General features: G+C 40.0%; 1 protein-coding gene across 3 annotated transcripts in view; it reads right to left on the bottom strand.

Moving 5' to 3' along the window:
• Window positions 1-20,583, bottom strand: part of CHN1 (chimerin 1) — a 156,035-nt gene that overhangs the window by 23,103 nt on the left and 112,349 nt on the right. Inside the window, exons 1-3 of one of the 3 annotated variants that reach the window (XM_019554068.1) lie at window positions 14,337-14,377; window positions 13,726-13,803; window positions 4,262-4,346 (exon numbers count right to left, since the gene is read on the bottom strand). In XM_019554068.1, the coding sequence (XP_019409613.1) occupies window positions 4,262-4,346; window positions 13,726-13,803; window positions 14,337-14,375 (202 nt within the window). In that variant the 5' untranslated portion in view covers window positions 14,376-14,377. Of the gene's footprint in view, window positions 1-4,261; window positions 4,347-13,725; window positions 13,804-14,336; window positions 14,378-20,583 lie in introns of those variants that run through there. The other 2 variants (XM_019554066.1, XM_019554067.1) reach the window with 2 other exon arrangements.

Raw genomic sequence — 20,583 nt, 5'->3', positions numbered from 1 at the left:
CTATTGAGATCTGTAATTGTCTGCTTTAAAAAGCAAATGCTTTGGAAAGTATAAAATACATATAATCAGCACAGTTTTGTTCACCAAGCATTTTCAATGAGATTATTATACAGACCACAAGTCAGATTTTGTGAACTTCCCAGGAGTAGCGCTGCGCTCAATTTGAATGCAAGTGGGCTGCATCCTGCTTAGCCCTATAATTTTTAATGTACTGTTCTTCTCTGGAAAGTGATGGGATTGCATGGTTCCCTGGTAATTGCATTGCAATGGTTTCCAGATAAAAATGTCTTAGTTTAGAAGCAAAAAGATTATTTGTTTATAATCCATCGCCCATGGAACTCAGTCTGGGTTGTGATGCTCTGCCTAAGATCTTTCCTTCTTGTGCACTAGTAATAACAGATATCCAGAGCTCTCTTTTCATGTCTTCTTAGTTACACACATGCACAGGAGTTTAACTAACTAGAACAAATAAACAATTCAGGTGATCAAAACAAGGGAGAATCCAACTTGCCATTAGCTGTGATGGCTCACATGAAACTGCAGTAAAAAGTTATTTTTCTTCCCAGAGAAAGCCAGACTCCTCTGTACATGTGCAGAGAACAGGTCTGCCACATTCAAGAGGTGACACATTTCCACAGTCACTTTTCAGAGGAGAACCACATTCAATTCATTAAAGGTCTTCATGGAATTGAAGCTAGTTGCTCCTTACCTATCTGTGAGGGATGTGCTCAAGGTCTCACTATTTCCAATTTTCTGCACATAATGCTGCATCTTTTCAGGTTCTTTCCCCTGTCTTTTACCTTGCTGAAAATGACAGAACTTTCCCCAATTCAGAAACTATTTGTCCACAATTTGCTAGAAGGCTCTTTGCTTATTAACACATGGTCCTTTCTCTTCTTTACCTCCAAGTGAGCTAAGTAATCTGCTGACCAGTGAGTTGAGAGCACAAAAACAGTCATGTGGGTATCTCACTATTGCACATCCTGTCATTTGCTATTCCTTACACAAGTATGATACCCATGCATGTCTATGACTTCATTACATGTTTCAAGTGCTGCATGAGGTTTATAATCATAAGTTAAATCATCTTAACCACTGAGGAACTACTGCAATCCCTCAGAAATACTTTATTCCTTAGCACGTTTCACTGATATTGTGAAGTGGGATTTATAAATAAAATTAAGATCTCTGCATTTATTTGGTGTTAAGTAAGACAACCTTAGAAAGACAGACAGAAATCTTCTTTTAGGCTTGCAACTCTAAAGCCACATGCTGTAGTTACACAAATCCAGGATGACGTTGAATTTAAGACAATTACCCAATAATTAGATTCTACACCTGGAAAATGTATAAATTTGTTATAATCCTCCACATATAGAATCTCATTATTGGAAGGGCATCTCAAATTAATTTGCTGACCGCAGCAGCGGAGGGGGGGAAGCAGAAGGGAAGTCAAGTGGCTTGAACCTTGCCCCTTACCTCTCCCCCCCATCGTGGTCACTGCCACCTGCCCCCCTATGACTTGCCCCTGCCACCATCTCCCCTGTACCTGCCCCTCCCTGCAGGGCCTGCACCCTCTGGCACCTGCCCCCCCGAATTACCTCTTCCATTTGGCCATTGCCTAGCTAGGATATGAAACGCAGCCATGACTGAGGGCAAGCTATAGTAGGGGGGCAGAGGTAAGTGGTGGTAAGGTGGGAGGCAGGTGGCACAGGGGCTGTGGCTCTGACTCTGAATGTGAATCCAGATATGGAACTGTAGCAGCCACCTGCTGTCACCCATACTATCCCACAATGAACTCAAATCCAAGACAAGGCTCTTTTCCCCACCAGGTTGAATGGGGGGATGAAACACCTTCATCTTGGATTCAAGTAAACAAGATAATTTATATTCTCTTAGCATAATGACTTCTGTATATAGAGTCAAAAGAGAAAACAAAGAGAAAGCACTATAATTATTTCCCAAAACCACTGTGGGAAACCTTAGGATATTTGTGAGAAAAATCTACATTAAAATGCAAACTAGGAAAACAGCTTAATCTGAAGAACTCTGTTTCCTACCATAATTATAAAGGAAACTTGTGGAAAAGTAGTACAGTAGCTTTGATGGTAAAGTCTATATTGTTAGCTTATGGCCTCTCGTGCTTATTGTCTTGAATTTCCAGATCAAAGCTCTTTAAAATAGCAGTAAAAAACCCCATTATTTCTTTTAACTGCGGATACAACTTGAGAACAGAAAGGGAGCTTGTGTGATGTTCATGTATTCTCAACAATAGAGTCCTCTCTGGAAATGTAGCTAAACAACTTCATTGTTGCTGCATAAGCTAGAGCGAAAGTCAAGCTCCTTTCACCAGAGCTTTATTAGCTGTATCAGGCTAATAATAGTGAAACATGGGGGGAAAAAACTTTAATGAGTGAAGTACATAGCTATACAACTGGATATACACAGCAAGCAAGAAAGTGCCATTTTTACAGAAATCACTGTACTTTTCCTTCATTTTTTTCTGTAACTAGTGAATGCAAATGTTATGGACACTGGAGAGTCTGCTAACGCTGACAACACACAAAAATATCATATGTCAAATACTTAGACCACTTTCCAGGCTTTTCATGTACAGTTTTTCTTTCACATCATTTATTTCCACATAAGTTTACACCATTGCCCATTGTTATACAGTCTATATTATTTGCCCAAGACAAGATTTCAGAAAGCTTTTGATGCAGTAATTTGTCTTAAATTAGCCTGAAAATTCAGTTTCCAGGGCAACAAATGCAGCATTTGTACATCAACATATCTTTGTACCATTTTTGTCAATTTAGTTACTGGAGCATCATATGCTGCACTGTACAGGCATACCTCGGAGATATTGTGGGTTCGGTTCCAAACCACCGCAATAAAGCGAATATCTCAATAAAGCGAGTCACACAAATGTTTTGGTTTCCCAGTGCATATAAAAGTTATGTTTACACTATACTGTAGTCTATTAAGTGTGCAATAGCATTATGTCTAAAAAAACAATGTACATACCTTAATTAAAAAATACTTTATTGCTAAAAAATGCTAACCATCATCTGAGCCTTCAGCGAGTTGTAATCTTTTTGCTGGTGGAGGGTCTTGCCTCGATGTTGATGGCTGCTGACTGATCAGGGTGGTGGTCGCTGAAGTTTGAAATATTGCGAGAATTACCAAAATGTGACACAGAGACACGAAGTGAGCAAATGCTGTTGGAAAAATGGCGCCGATAGACTTGCTCGACACAGGGTTGCCACAAACCTTCAATTTGTAAAAAATGCAATATCTGCGAAGCGCAATAAAGCGAAGCGCAATAAAACGAGGTATGCCTGTACAATGAAACATGTTTTCTGATTACCTTGGTCTTCAACCTAAACGCAATGGCAGATTCCCTTTCACCTTCCAGGGGATATCAATAAAACTGCTGAATTATTCTACCCAGGTTTTATTAGCTATAACAGAAAGACTAAATCCATACATTCCTTATAACATAGCCCCTGTTACGAAGTTTCTGTATACTGTCTTTATTTCTTTTCTTTTCAATCCATTCATTTAACTTTTCAAATGAGACAGAAAATGCATGCTCTACTAGTTAGAAGAACTAGGATTAAGGACTCATGGTTTACATTCCCAGTTGAATATATCCATCTGTAAAATATCTACCCCCTAAGTAATTGTTAGCTATAACACACTGAGCTCATCAGTAAGTTTCACAAATTTCTGTTACAAAGTAAATTAACCTAACAACTCATCAAGCTATTTCTCCTCCATGCTGCAAAAAAGGAGAGAGCGCGATTATTTCTATCTTTGAATGCTTGGAAAGTGCTCCAGTAGTAGCATGATATTGGTGATATAAGTGTCTAAAACAACTATCAGTGAAAGACTTGGACATCATTCCATCAGACCCTAAGGCTAGGTATAGACATTCAAAAAGCCTAAGGTAGAATCAATCTAAGTTACGCAGTTTTCTGTAAGAGGCACAGTTTAGATCAGTAGTGAACAGAACACACATTTGCCCTTTAGTGATGGGATCAAATCTTAGACTGGGTTCTGCCATTTTTAAACCAGTCTGTGAGTGCTGAACTTCTGTTCTGTTATGGGTATAGACCAGTTTCCAATCACTTATACTGAGAAAAATGTAATGTCTGTACCTGGCCTAAGCGTACGGGTTGATTCTGAAACAAACAGAATGTCAAAGGATTTACAACATTAGGATTGTCTTAGGAAGAGAAGACTGAATTGCCATTACCTGCACATTTTACTCCCTGAGCAATGAGGCCCCACATAAAATTGGCACAGTACTCACACCAGTGTGGACCCCTGAACGTGTGAACCTGAAAAACAGTAGCAGAAAGGAAAATTATAGCAAATGGCTTGCTATTTCATACACATAATAGTAGTGTACACAAAGCAGGAATAGGTACAATGGGCAAAAATTCCCCCTTATTAAAAGGAAAAGCTTTATTTGTTACTCTTTGCTCTGATTCTATGTTTAATTGCTACAGGGAAAGATGACAGAAACTTAAGAGAAAGATTTAACTGCCCAGATTCTTTCAGACTTATGAAAATGTGAACTTTCCATCATCCAATTGTAGGGCTCTATAATGGATACTTCCACCCCACCTGAACCACACCTGTGCACCTGGACGAGGCTCATTTTTCCAAGATGTGGAAGAAAGGCAGCCATAGCTTCCTTTCCTTCCCTACCAATGTATGAGATTCAGCATAGTCAGTGGAACTACTAGGCAAATGTTTTCCAGAACAGAAAACAATAAGGGATACCTCCCACCATTCAGGATTTCTTATGTTATAGGATCTTCTTTGTTTTAATGGTCTGGGACTAAACCTGACAGAAACTTGCAAGGCAGAGACAGGGAACCTACAGCAGAAGAGCTGAACACACAGGCCAAAAATGCTCTGATTTGGTGTAACTGTAAAGAAAGATTACCTTTTCTGCAGGTGATGGTTATGTAACTTACCCTTACAGGCCTGGGTTGGAAAATAAACAAGAAACCACTTAAGCAAGAAAGGCTCTTCTCAATCTTAAATTTCTGTGCCTGTGTGAAGCCACAATTAGCTGCATCTGATTTTATTTTGACTGGCTTTCTGCTGTAGAAAACCACACGATTCTTAACAGAGAAAACCAGTATTCTGTTAACCAGCATAACAGACTCGGAGTGACTATTTGTAATAGACAGAAATCTCAGAGAAAACCAGTAACTGCTGATTACAAAGCAACGACATTTATAGTCAAGAACACTTAAGGCTTAATTTGCTTAGTTCTACTTAAATTTGGAATGGGTAGCAGAAAAGAGAGTAATCTTATGATAAGGTGAATCAAAGGGAAAGCTGAACAACTTCCAGATTTGAGTGTCTAAAATTAGGAATCTAAATTCACAGACTTCACAGTGGATATAACCAGAGGATCTGAAGAAATCCAATTCACAGAGGCACTGAGCATCCACAACTCTAATTAAAAGGAAACAGAACTGGAGCCGTACTAACACAACATGATATTCCAGAGCAATACGTGGACTTTTAGGCCGACACTTGTTTCTGGTTAATCTTGATTAGTGCCCATAAATCCTCAGACGTTTTGTGCCAATGAAGAATTATTTCTTGTAACATGATGGGTGGTTTGGTAAATAATGTTTTTCAGCAGGGCTAATTAGTTTGCGTGGCATGTTATACTAACACAGGCACTGCTTTTGGTATTGTACCAGCCAATTCTCTTCATGGCACTGCACTCTACTACGTACAACACACCCACAGAGCTCACTAACATTTTTCAAACAAAAAATTCCCCTCAGAAAATCATGTTTTGTTGAAATCAATGTTTTCCATGGTGGAAATGTTGACTTGAACTAAACCCTGATTTCTTATTTTTAAAATGCGGTTTCAAAATGTCAGTTTCTAATGTGCTATTTGAAAATAGTGATCATTTTCCTCCTATTTATTCCAATGTTAAGCTTTCTGGAAATCTTTGTTCCTGAAATGCTTTACTGTTTTGGCTTTTTTTTCAGTTCAGAACAGACACTAATTTGAAAAGTTAACGTTCTGGTGGGCTGAAAATTCTGTTCCAGACACATCCAGCAACATGTTTTGCTCTGGTTACCATTCTCAATCGAGCCCCAAATTCATCAAACTGCCATTCAAACCATCACCTCTCATTCTATGCTCTGCTTGCACTTTGGCTTTCGCCCTCTCCACTTCACACTATCTTCACAAATTTCATTCTGGCCAATTCTCTGGGTCCCTCACCCCTCTTTACCTAGCTGTTTTGGGTTTTTTTTGATCCCCCTCTCCTTGCGAATTGCTTTCCTTTGGTTTTCATGATTCCATCTTTTCTTGGTTCACCCTGGTGGACCCTCCTATTCCCCTCTTCTGTTCTACATAGGAGCCCCTCCTTTAGCCCCTTTACAATCCTCTCCAATCTTCCTTCTTCCTCCACATTCTTGGTCACTGTTGAGAGCAAGAGTATTCATTTTCTTACTTAGGACTATCATCTTAGACATTTTGTTCTCCCTCATACCACTAGTTCAGGATGTGTCCAGATGACATCACAACTTTTTTATCATGTCCCTAAGAAACAAACTTGTCTTTTTATGCAATTAAATTTACTGTCCAACCTTTTACAGTAGCCTACCATTACCTGACCTTCACAGCAAGCCCCACTGGCCCATTTGAAATACAGCTACTTACATGTCCATCACTCTGACTGCCAATTAAACACAAACTTAAAAACAACTTACAAAACAGCTTATATAATTAGTAAACACTTATATATCTTCTTCATACTTTGGCTTAATTTGGATGGGGTATTTTTCTGGGAAAACTAATTCATTGGGGCTCAGTCTGAGCGTAACGGTCTGCATTACCAGTATGCAGACTTAGGTCATAGAACCTTTAGGGGCAAGACCATGCCTTTTTTGTAATAAAATTAACAAATAAATAAAATTTATATAGCTACTTGGTGCCTTTACCTAGTGGATTAATCTTCCCAGGGCCATTGAGGCGAATGGCAGGTTTTTAACCCTGCATGTGTCTGATCTGCCGATACTACTATCAAGTGTAATGGCATCAGCAGTGCTTTGTATGTATATTTTTGTGCTATAACAAATATCTGAAAATTAAATTAAATACAGTAAGTAATGCCAAAAAATAGCAAGAAATTGTTTTTTTAAAGTTGGAACAACCCTGCAATTCTGTTTCATGTAGAGAAGTGGGATCTGGCAACTGGGTAAATAGATACACGAGTTAGAACATGAATTAGTATTACTTTTGCTGATTACAGTGATAGAACCTGCAAACAGCATTATATTTATAAAGAGATACTGTTTCTGTTTAATATTTCAAGTCCTCATTTGAAAAACTGTTTTCCAGAAAAATACCTGAAAACTGCAGAATTTCAAAGATCCTGACTTAAATTGTAGGCTTTTTCTGCTTACTAAAAAAAGCTTCAGCCAAAAGCAGATTTTACTGCATTATAAGATGTGAGAAAGCATAGTTGCCAATTGTGACTGTATATTTCCCACCTCCAAAAATCTTATTTTGGTTGTTTTCTCTTCAAGAGCTCATCCAACAACTGTCTTTCAGGGAAGTCTTAGAAGAGGGGGAAAATACATTAATTTATTTTGATGTCTTAATTTATTAAATCCCATGTAGATTTATATAATGTGATAGAAAAAAATAATTCTGGCAAGATCTGCCTCAAAAGCAGCCTAAATCTATTTCCATTTCCAATCCAGCCTAAAGCCATTTCCATAACCTTCCTTAAAAGATAAACCCCATATCAGATTTGATTATTTCTGTCAGACCAGGCAGGACAACAAGATCCAAGGTAGACGGCTCTCCACTGAGAGTTGCCTGTTATTTGTGGCATCTATATGTTTAAATATAGATTGTTTAATATATATATATTATATTGTTTAAATAAACTTACCTATATGTTTAAATATAGGTATGTTTGTACTCTCTTATATTTGTACCGTCTCATACTCTCCAGAGTATAAGTGAGGTATAGAAGACAGAACTACTGTGATGAGACATGGGGCAAGAGCTTGTCTCTTTGGTTTATGTAATTCTTAATTATTTTCTTGAAAGTCATTTTTTACTACAAAGAAAAAAAATCTAGATCAACTCCTATGATTTATTATTGCATCTATGTTTAAGTATGTTTATTTTTGTTGTTTTTAATTACATAATTATGAAATGCTTATGGCAAAAGGACTGACATTTCAAGAAAGCCAAATGAATAATTCCCCGGAGGACTCCAGTGGTACAGTATGCCATGTGTGACATGCTTAAGCAGCTCTCATTTGCAATTATTTTCACAAGGCCTTGTTAAAATGGACCACTGACATACCAGCCAGAAGATACAGCTGTCTATAGCTTTTTGGACTCCATTTTCCAGCATATTCATCTTATGTGGAAACTACTAGGCTGCTCTTAGGAAAGCCACCCAAACCCTGTTAACCATTACCCTAACAAGAAAAACAAATTAGATAACTTATGAAGGAAAACAATGACAATGCTTCAAAAATATGATGTGATAGAAAAAGACTAATTAGAAGAGCTTCGTCAAAGACCACTCCTGCAAATCTCATCTGAATGACAAAGGACGCAGATAGAGGCCTGGCTTGTGCTTGTACAGGAAAACTCTATGGAAACTCAGATATTACAAGAAGTAGTGCTAGGGTCTGAACAAATGATACACCTTCCATGTCAATACTGAACTAATAAACTGATGTGGTCTTCTGGGTGTCCTGTTCTGCTGGAAGTGCAGTTATTAAAAATCCTATATTGTTTTTGGCAACAATAGCATCATAGGCTAAAGTGTTAGCTCAGAGCCCACAATTATATTCTGGTTTTGACAATTAAGTTTTGCCTACTGAAACCCCCCTGCCATTTCAAGTGGATACAATATATTTGAATATTTTATATTATAAAATACAAACACATACAGATGTCATCAGGAATGAGAACAAATGGAAACTATATTAAAGTAGTGTTATAACAGGGCCAAAATTGAGAGTAGAAGAGAGAATACATTTTGTAAAATATCAACAATATCAACCTGCATGCTTGCATATATATTGTATTCCAAGGCATTTTAAACATGTCAGTTAAAATGGTGAACTCAGCCCACATTGTTCATGTCTGTGCTCTGTATGACACGAGCTTTTATCAAGTATTAGAAAGTAAATGTACTACTTAACCATCTGTAATTTCTATAGCTAAGACCTGAACTCTTTACCCAAGTGCAATCTGAAACTGAAGTCATGAAGATATAAAGGGTAAGGGAAATAACACATACAAACAGCTGCTTTCATACGAGGACAGAACAGAAGTGAAAGACTTAACAGTACGGCGTACATCTTCTGAACACAAGACGAGGCCATGATTGTATCAGGTTTGGTGTTAACTGCACAGGACTGGTCCAGTATTGTGTTAACAAGTTTGTCCAGTATTACTTGAGATGTGGGGACATGCTGCACCGCCATCAGTGTCAAATATAAACAGCACCTGGGTATGCTGACTTGAACATTGAGCAGGTGTACATATGTGCAGGCCTTCATCCACTCCAAGTACTGTCAGATCTTGTTTATTTCCTGGTTTGTGCTGAATGTGTCAACAGACATGAGAACAACTGGCAAATGTATTTAAGTAGTGCTAAACTTAGGGGTGATACGGAAAGATGAAGAGATAACAATAAAATATCAACAAAATAGCATTTTTTTTTCCAACTGAAGAGCATATTCTTCTTTAAATTAGCATTTAGGATGTAAAATATATGTGCCATTTTAACTTGGGGTCCAAATCACTTAGTACAGTGTCCATGTAAAAACACAGAACACAGAGTTGAGAACTGCAGAACGCGTTGATGTTTAAAGCCATGTATACAAAAAACATCTAGGACTCCTCTGAATGAGCAGACAAAGGGGCTTTACTTTGCTATGATGCTCTAGGTAACTTGGAGGAAAGTAAGTGATGATGAGAGACTGTGACATACTATATACGTTCCTTCAGGCAAACGCCTTGACTGCCTCATTAGAGCCTTTCTAAGCTTCCCCATATACAAGAACTATTCAGCTTCTGGGGACACACATAAGCCATGCCACGAGATGTATAAGGATGTATAAGGCTACTTCTGCCTCAGGTATCAAATATTTAAAAAACAGCTAGTTTGTTTTTAAACAACAAGACTCTTGAAATAAAGGGCTAGCATCTAACACACAAAAATGGTGTATTTGTTGTATGGCAATCAAAGAAACTGACTGAAAAACAAGCTAGGATGAAAGAAACATTAAAGAAATACGTTAGATGAGGAGAATGCACTGAAGCCCAAATGCTCATGGCATTAAACTGCTGAGTAGCACATTATGAGTTTATAGTACCTTTGAGATTGTCAGAGAAGCTCTGCAGATCTTTACTAAAAGAAAACTCTTCTCTCTAGAGTTGTAAGAGGGAGGTATTTCTTTATAGGAGGGAGGTATTTCTTTACCTTTGAATAATCTGTTAAAATTCTAAGTGTCCAAAGGAAACCTCCAATTTCCTAGGGCTCTCTTAGCTCAAAGGAAATGTAACACAACAACTTATCTCAGTACACTGTGTTTTTATAAAGGTTGAAGCACGTGGCTTCTTCTCAGAATGTTAATTTAAATGTAGTGAATAGTTTAAAAGTTGGTTTGAAACTATTTGCAGGGACATGACCAGATGTACAGCTTCAGGCAAATTTATCCCTGTTCACAATCTGGCCAAGAGGAGTAACAGAGCAGCTCTGGGCCCTGTGCAGCTTTAGTGTATGGGGCAGAGCTGGCTGCCCACTCTTGCCCACCATTGTGAGGCAGTGCCGGCTCTGGTCACTTACCTTCTCTACTTCTCCCGCCACTACGGTACTGATCTGGCTGTAAATCCAAAACTATCAAAAATAAAACTAAATGAGACATGATATAAAAAGATGCTGTTAGTTAACACCGTACATGTCTGCCATCAATTATTTTCTTTCTGCAATGTAGGTGTGATGTCTTGAATCTTTCAACTCCTTTCACTCTAAAGGCAAGGCCTCACTAGAAACCTTTTTTGGTATAATGGTCATTCAGAAGTGCAATTCTTCATGAGATGTTCATACTAGTGAAAGATTGAATATACATTGGTTTAGCTTATTTTGTTTGCAGCTATTGGGATAATCAATATCTACAAATGGACTCCTGGTAGCACAAAACAGCCTTGCTACTAGTTTGTTGGTATAGCTAGTTTGGCAATCCTTTCTAGTACAGACTTGACCCACTTGAAATCTGTGCCTTTAAAGCACATATAGCAGTGAGTTGAACAAACCCACTGCCTCCAGTGTAAAGGCAAGTAGTATTTGGCCCTTAGAATATTTAGTTTTCAAGAACAGTGTTGTAACAATGCCTAAATATTAGTTAAATGTAAGGGAATCACATGAAGAATGTTCCTTAACATCTCTAGTGACATAAACTAAGTCAACCAGTGGAAAATGTGCCCCAGGGAAATGAAGTTTTGGTCTGAAAGAGATTAAATTAGCTTGCTTCTCCCAGGTCTACCACAGCAGACTTGCAACCAATAGCTTTAGCTCTAGCAGATGGAGCAGGACAGCAACAACAAAAAAAAGTAGAACAGTTGCAAATGTTGCACAAAAATATTAAATATTGTTTGGAAACAGACGGCCTTTTTACCCATTACAAAATAAATAAGGCAGCATCCTAGGGAAAAAAAATCAGGGAAACGCGATTCTAGTCCTGTCTGACATACACAAATGCCTCCTTACTTTAGGGAAGTAGTGCAGCACTAATTTAGTCTGAAGGCGTATTTGAATGTGGAAATATGGAGTTATGAAATATCTAGAACGCCACTCGACATAGCCTTTTAATGTTCATGATTAGTCTGAAAAGAATGCTTTATTCTCTCTTTATTATGCATGTTAAGGGACCCCAAGTACTCTGATGTCCCTCAGTCGAGGCACGGTTATATAAATTATTTGTCTGATCTAGTGTACAAGATTGTACATACCGTCTGTGGGATATGATTGGAATAAATACTTAGCAGTAAGTTTGTGTTGTCCAAAAGCCCAATCCATTTTCCACTGAAATCATTACAATGCAGTTTCCAGTCTGCTTCTACTCTGTGTTAAAAGCCTTATGTTTAAAACCAATTAATAGGTTAGGTCTCAGCAACATGAAAGGCTATCTTCATTTACAAACTGCAGTTGTGTTCTTCTGGGATTACATAGTTTCCATAAAATGCAAGAACATATGCAAAAGGTTAAGAGAAAGCATTCTCTGTTGAGAGGATCCAGCTATACAGGAGACTTGACAGATCCTGCTGACTTACAGGAAAGAAACACTGAAAAGCTTGCTGTTTGACAGTTTCTAGCATCATGTGCCGGGATTATTTTCAAATTATAAGGCAAAAGTCTGAGTTGCAAAGAATTACTGTACAACCCAGGACCTTATGAAATCATACTGTTGATTTAACTGACAACAGAATGATTCTGTGTTCATATAAAAACATTTTTATATAATATTTCTATGCATGGTGTTCCAATTTATACTTTACTGGAGGACCCAAGTCAAACAACAGACTGCAATCATATACAGTTTAAAATGTTAGTGATGCTATGAATTTGAAAAGCAGCTTTGTTTGATAAAATCAGAGTATCTGATTATTAGAAATATAAGTAACTATGTATATTGGAATTCAAAAACACTATGCAAGTGAATGTCTGAGTTTCTTGTTCTTATAGTCAAGATTATTATAGTCAAGATTTTCCCCTTGCTAGAAGATTAATAAAACAAGCATTTTATATGAGAAAGTCTGTATTTCAGACACTTTTAGTTGGTGTGATCCCTTAATGTATTCAGTGCAAAATCAATTTATTTATACAGTCTTGCATATAACAGCTGAATATTATGATGATGTATCTGGCTGCAAAAAGGTGAATTTCCAAGACTTTAGAGACTATTTATAAGCATACACACGCACACACGTAATATACTTATTTTTTATTGATACACATCACTTAACAGATGAAAGTGGGATATAGTTTATAAACACATATTAAAACAGTAATTGGAAGCAATATAAAGTGAAAGTAAATGATATTCAAATGAAGAGTTGTAGTTAGTATCACTAGCTTCAACAGTCCTATGGTAAACCATGCTCCTTTCATCACGGTCAATTCATTAACATCGGAGAAAAGCCAGAAATTAAGGGAAATGCAGACCATCTGCTCAATCCAGAAGCACCAGAACATGCTTCTTATATCCAAAGCTATTTACCATCAATGAACGGAAATGAGATCTGTTTAATCCTCTAAGCAAATACTGAACAAAGGTTATTTGACATTTTTGCAACACAAATCAAAATTAAACTAAAATAATTAGAATTGAGAGAACTTTTCCATAACATCTCACTGCTAACACCTCCTCTCTCTGTATCTGAATAATTTTAATTAATAGTGCCCCTATATACTGTAAGTAGTATCAAAACAAATACATGTAATTTAAGCATAACAGCTGACTTTACAGCTAATTTAAGTTTCAGAATGTCTAATTGCCTTAACTAGCAAGATTTCAATTGGGATGCGTAAGGTTTTTTTTAAACTACTCACTTGCAATACTGAACCAATTTTAGAAGCAGTAAAACAGTTTCTGTAAATATAAATAGAAAGAAGTAGGCTTTTTTCCTTACCTTGAAATTGTGAACCTTCTCATATTTTGGAATATGTTCATTTTCTTTCAGAGTTGCTCTTCTGACAAGTGATGTCAACTGCGAATAAGCAAAGAGTTTAAGAGGTTGCCAAATTGTCACAGATGACTTTTGAGAACCCAGTTTCATTCCCAAGGCTGCTATCAATAAATCTTGTTGACGGCTCTCTTGTTTTGAGTTGTGAACTGCAGATCTATTAGCTTTTTGCCCTGACCAAGGCTCTTTGGATGGCATTTTGAAACTGACAGAAAAGAGAAACAAAAAACTATATTGATTTGTGCTCTCTGTGGATCAAGCTAAATTCAAAAACCAAAAATGAACATTTCAGAAACCTAAAGTGATGCGGAAAAAAGACATGACCATAATGATGATGTTGCACTTATAAAAAGACTGACTTAACTAGACAGATTCTTCTTGTTTCTGGTTTTTAAAAGGGCTCTAATTTGAGCTTAAAAAACTTAAGGGTCTGGATACAAATAAAACTGGAGTCAGTGTTAACATCAGAAAACCCAGAGCCTCTTCTTCCATTTAGAAAGCCACGTTATTTAGTCAAATCATGCATTTCTAAAAGCTCTCTTTCCTATTCAACATACTGATGTCCATTTTGAATGAAAGATGCTCACATACTGCATATAGTCAGTTTCTAGCAACAGACACACTGCTAACCTCAGTCTAGCAAGGGGGAGGTGAAGGGGTGGGCTTTAGCAGTCAGCAGTAGATTAGACTGGTTACATTAAGACGACAGAAAACCAATGAAAAAACAGCAATAGTATTTAAGTACTGTATTCTTCAACTCACTCGCTCTCCCTCCTCCCATGTAAGACTTTCTTGCTGGCTCAAGGAAAAATATCAGCAGGAAGATAATGAGCAATGAATGAGTCATGCATCATTACAAAATGGCATCTTTTTGCCATTTAAAAGCTGAGAAGATTGCAATACATTTTTGTGCTTAGAAATACTGTGAGGAGATAAACTAGGAGAGGCTAAGGAAAACAGCTATGATTTTGTTAATTATTAAGTGAGGCTGGCAACTGAAATTAATGCTGAGCCTACTTCTGGTTCTCTTAATGCGATTATTAGAGCCACAGAGGTTTTTTGTTTAAAACAACATTTTTCTGTGCTTGTCAAATGAAAATATATTTATCAACCAAATACCACCGACTGCATGCATGTATTAGCTTTTTCTTTCACCTCATGCAGCTCTCAGCACTTTAAATGTATGCTACTAAGTCCATGCCTCTTTCTACCCAAAGGCCTAGGACTGGATTTATCGCTGCCTTGCCGTGTGTAGCTCTTTGCATCAGCACAAAATGAGGATAAAGTGGGTATAAAATGCTACCAAATCAGATGTTACACTGGTGAAACAGATTACATAATGTTTAAGGTACAGGCAGTCCTCGACTTACGATGTTTCAAGCTACGACAAACAACACTTACAACATTTATAAATTGACACCATTTCGTTGTTCCAATGTGGGTTTCATCTTTATGAGGGCAGATACAGCAGCCTGCAACTGGTAAGTGTGCTCTGTTGTGTTGTGGTGGACGTGGAAGGGGAAGGGAAGGGCTGGTGGGGGGGGCAGATCAACACCACCTCACCGAGAGGGGCATTGGCGATGTGTAGGGGGTACATGTGGGTGTGTGTGCACCCCCTGAGTGTGGCGGCGCACCCCCTGCAAAAAGGCACTGCCGACACTGCCAGCGGCATCTGCAGGTGGTCGTCAACCATTGGTTGGTGCTTGTTACCCCCCCCCAACACCAACAGTGCCACCACCACCTGCGGAAGCTCACTATGCCCCGCCAGCCTCTGGGGGCATGTGGTGTTAATGGACTGGGGCTGGAGCTGGGTAAGCACTGCCTAGCCAGAGCTGGGTGGGCACAGGGAGGAGGAGGGGAGGTAGAGGCTCCTGCTGCTGTGACCTGCTTATGTGGCCGCTTGCCCAGTGGTTCATGTCACTGTTCTCGCAGCTGATCCAGGAGGGCATGGGGAGGCATGTGCCTCTGGATTTCCGTGGGGTGGGGTGGGCAGGCTGGAGCTACACTGTGGGCAGACAGTGAATTTTTGGTGACTGCAGCCTCCCCATGGCTCCTGCTTCACTGCTTGCCCCCCAGTCCGTGGGCACACAACCCACCCATGCCCTGCCACTGCCTACTCAGCTGGGGCATGATGGGCACAGAGCAGAGCTGCTGTACTGCCTGTAGACAAGCGGCCCCCGCCTCCCTGCTGCTTTATTCAGCACCCGCCCTGCCCCAGCTGGGCAGGCGGTGCAGGGCATGGTGGGGGTTGTGTGCCTGCTGATCAGGGCAGGGCAGGTAGTGGAGCAGGGTCCATGGGGAAATTGGAGCCACCCAAAAATTCACTGTCTGCCTGGCGAAGCCCCTGCCGTCTGGCCACAGTGCAGCCCTGGCCCGCCTATCCCACCCTGCACAGATTTGGAGGCACATGCCTCCCCGTGCTCTCCTGGACCAGCAGTTAGGGCAGTGGTGCAAACCACTGGTTGAGTGGCCACACAAGGAGCTCACAGTGTTGGAAGCCTCCACCTCCACCTCCACCTCCCTGTGCCTGCTTGGCCATGGCTGGGCAGTGCTTGCCCCAACCCCAGCCCCTCCCCCACTGCAGGGGGTTGTTGATTTGCTGCTCCCCCACGCCTTTTCCCTTCCCCTTTTACTTCCACCACAACACAACAGAACTCACTTACAGCTGCAGGCTGCTGTATCCACCATCTTAAAGGAACCAATCTGCCATTTGTAACACTGTTCCTATGGGGGAATTGGCTCTGACTTAAGACGCTTTGACTTAAGACGTGGTTTTCAGGAACCAGTTGTGTCTTAAGTCTGAGGACTGCCTGTGCTAGAGGATCTGACTCCTGCAGCTGTGGCTGACCACCACACTTAACATGGAGTCAGAGGACCCCATCCTGCAGATGGCTGCTAGAACAACCGGCTAAAATCCAACCCCTTATTTCCTTTAGCAGGGTCTCCATTAAGGAACAATATTTAACCTTCACCAGCCAAAGCACAACAAAAAAGATGAGCTTAAGTGTGAAGACTGCTGTATTGAAGCTGTGTACAGCTAGCAGACTGTGGTGGTCAGTCATTTTCCCATGGTGGATATCTCATATAGGTTTGTGAGGGAAATGTTGCCAGTGGAACAGCCCACTGATGTAAGCTTAGACAGCGAAGGTGCTGGAGTAGAATTTTCCCTTCTTGACTAACATTCTTCAAAGGTTTGTAAAATATACTGCACCTCAAACCTACTCATTCAGGTGCATTTAGGTACAATATAGAAGCTTTACCCACTGCTACTGCTGGGGTTTAGCAGCTAAGTAGTCTGTGGATGTAGCTGTAATGCAGAGGGGGTTCCTAGGTTGGTCACATAAGTAGTTCAGTTCAAATCATGTGGCAATCAGTTAACCAGACTCTGAATACTGCTGCCAAAATGACTTGTGGGAATTTTTCTCTGCCATCACTCTATTTAAAAATAATTGCCTGACTGCTGACTTGATCTGTGAGTTTTTTTCTCATTCCTTTCTGCTGAGGTATCTGACCTTAGTTTTGACATACTTAAAATGAATAGTAAGTACCCTTTTTTGTTCTCTCTCATTCCCCACATGGTTAATACAGCCTTAAGTACACAGGGAGAGGTAATGATTGCAGGCAAGTTGCAGGGGCTGGCAAAGGTTGCTGTAACATTCATCTGGAAGTAGGTGGAAATGAAAATGGATGCAGGATATATGAAAATTGGGTGGGCATACAACATGCATACTTCCTTAGGGTGTTGAAATTCTGGGCTTCACCTCTTCCCACATATTTTTGGCTAGAAGACATATCCCTGCAGTGTTGTATTTGGAAATAGTAAGTAGGAAATAATGTACAGCTGAACCTGACTCACAATGGCTGAGCATACCGATTCCAAAGAGCTGTGGATAACTATGGTTCAAGCAAATGGATAGCTCATGGGTGTATTAGATGATTTTCTAGAATACTACGTGTCATAACAAGCTTCTACATTCCTATTCCCTTATCCACTAATAAAAACACAAAAATCATAGAAACTTTACTGAAACTTCATTTACTGAGACTACATTGAACTATCAAGAAAACAATATATTTTCTAGTTCAATACCTAGTTATCCTTTAAAAGAAATCTGCATCCAGACAATACCTGGACACCATCAGAACACACCCGTTGAGTTGTTTGTAACTGTGAAAAAAGAATATTCTTACTTAAGTATACAAGAATGTTGATTTTTCCTTTCTATCCTTTGGCAAAAGGCACATTTATATTTTGACATATTTCTTAGTCATCAATTTCCTTTTCCCTAGTCCTAAAAGACAGATTTATTTTCAGCTATAATTTAGAATCACACTAATGGAAATTAATAGAAAAAAAGTTTTGAGTCCTGGAAAATTTAATCTTGAGAACACTAATAAAAAGGTAAACAAAAAATACCCAACAGGGAAAGGTCATATTCTTGCTACAGATATTATGAAAAAGGTTTGCAATCTGAAAAGTAGTTTAAAATAATGAATCTTAATCTAAAACTAGTCCATGTAAGATACATTTATATAAAGCTGGTTATTGGCCTTAGCTCTACACTGCTCAGGGTAAGGGATTTTCTGATTATTCCATGTAGAAATAGACAAGATAGAAATAGATAATAGGTATCCCTTATACTTGTCGATACATCATTATTACATTGAAGCACAATCCTAAAAGAATGTTTAAGCTGCAAAATCAGACAGTTCAAAGTTAGAGAAAACAGTAAGTGGCTATGTAATTAAGACCTGTAGCATAATGTATATTAAATAGCATAGACACAAGTAGTCTTCAATTTGACTTCTCTTAACTTTCATTGCAGTGGTTGCCTTCACAACCTTAATGTTCTTCTATCATAATTTTATTGATTGAACAAAGTAATTTTTAAGAAAAACCAAATTATAACAATAACATTCTATCAATAGAAAAATAAAAATTCTATTTTATGTAACCTAAGCTTGGCCACTGACAAGGTTCAGACCTTGAGATTAACTAAATAGATCCCTACCACAGAATCTCTCTCTCCTCTACTGGAATAATCTGGGAGTAGGCTGTGATTGTCTCTGTACAGTAGCAGTAAAGGAATGCAGAGACAGAGAACTTCTGAGGCTAATTCCAGGATCCACTGGGAAGTGTTTTTAAATGATTATTCATCTCTCTGCCCCTGTGCCCCTGGACAGTATCTAGCTGTATCTGCTTTTCACTTCTCCACTATCTCCATTTCTCCACTCTACCCCCATACTTTTACCCTGTGGCTTTTGGGGATCTCAGCTCCCATCCACCTCCATAACTCCTTCTTTTCTTTTCCCATTTCTTCCTACTGACGTGCATACTTTGGATTCTGCCCTATTCTCTTCTCACCCTTAGTCTTCTGCAGGGTTACCAACTGTCTGTTAACTTACAGTGTCAGAAAAAAAAAAAAAAATCAGGCTAACAAAGCCTGTTTATAAAATCTGTAAAAATCTGGAGCTGCCTGTAAAAACTCTAAGCCGCCAGTGCTAACTGAAGCTCTGTGGCTGGAAAAAGCAGGGTGTAATGCTGAAGCACAGACAGGCTAGGGATAGAAGTTACACATAAACTGATTTAAGTGATGAGAAACTGGTTTACATCTGTAACAGAACATAAGTTCAGTGCACATAAACCAGTTTCAAAATGGCGGAAACTGGTTTGAGATAAACCTGGTTGAATGTAGTATCAGACTTAACTGATTGAGCTCAAACCAGTTTATGCAACTTCTGTCCCAGATCCCTTCCTGGGTTAAGTTAAACCAGAATCCTCCAGCATCTCCTGATGCTCTCTGGGCTGGGCTGTGCTCTCTGTTCCAACAGAGCAGGGCTGGCCCCACCCCTCTGCTCCCTAGCCGGAGTAGGGACAGGCAGAGGCAGGGGCCTGGCCAGACGCTGTCTCTTGAAGTAAAGGGGGGAGGATTATTTCCCCTTCTGCCCCCTCTTCCCCTGGGGGACTGCAGCCAGGGTCTGCCAGCCCCGGCTGTCACTACTGCTTGCTCCCCGTTGGCAGTAAGGGGCAGGATAAGCATCCTCCCTGCTCCTTCCGCCAGATGCCGGAGGGAGGGAGGATTAAGTCCCTCCCTGCATCCTTGGCTAAGGGGCCCTGCTGGCCAGCCTCTGGCAGCACCCTGCCCATGCTGCTGGAGCACCAAGGGGGCAGGGACCATAACAAGAGCAACTTGACCAGATTTGGACCAATTTTCAAAGGATGACAAAAGGCAACCTGTAAGACATAAAGGCTAGGGGCAGAAATTACTAGAAGTGCACTGATATTTTCTTGGCCAATACTGATGCCTAATTATGAACCAGCCATATTGGCTGATCCCGATCCCGATCCAATAGCCGATTTACAGGAATGCAGCCAGGCAGCTTGGAGAGCAGGCTCCTACCAGTAAGTCCATGGGAGAAGGGGTGTGGGGGAGGGAAGGGGTGTGTGGGGGAAAAATCAAGGTCCCCACAGTGAGGGAGGAAGTGGGGCAGGGGCAGTCACTGCCCAGCCAGGGTGGTGAATGTGACCCTGGGAGCAGCAGATTTGTGTGTGGGGCAGAGTTGGGTTGCCTGCTGTGGGCTTGGAGCCAGGAGCTATATTAGCCTCTTCCCAGTAAGGAGGCTGGGTTGGGCCTAGGCTCTGAACAGGCAGGGGTGAGGTGGGTGGTGGCATTACTAGGAGGGGTGGCTATAGGGTGGGCTATAGTCACACTCCTAAATTCCCCAGCACTGCCCCCACCTGCCCTGCCCCACACCCTCCCATTGTGGGAGTTAACTCACAGCCCCCCAGTATTCCAGGATGTT

This window comes from Crocodylus porosus, unplaced genomic scaffold (genome assembly GCF_001723895.1).
Source record: "Crocodylus porosus isolate Cpor-Errol unplaced genomic scaffold, CroPor_comp1, whole genome shotgun sequence".
NCBI classification, from domain to species: Eukaryota; Metazoa; Chordata; order Crocodylia; family Crocodylidae; genus Crocodylus; species Crocodylus porosus.
The sequence above is the reverse complement of the archived record's forward strand: the minus strand, read 5'-3'. Positions and strand labels throughout refer to the sequence as shown.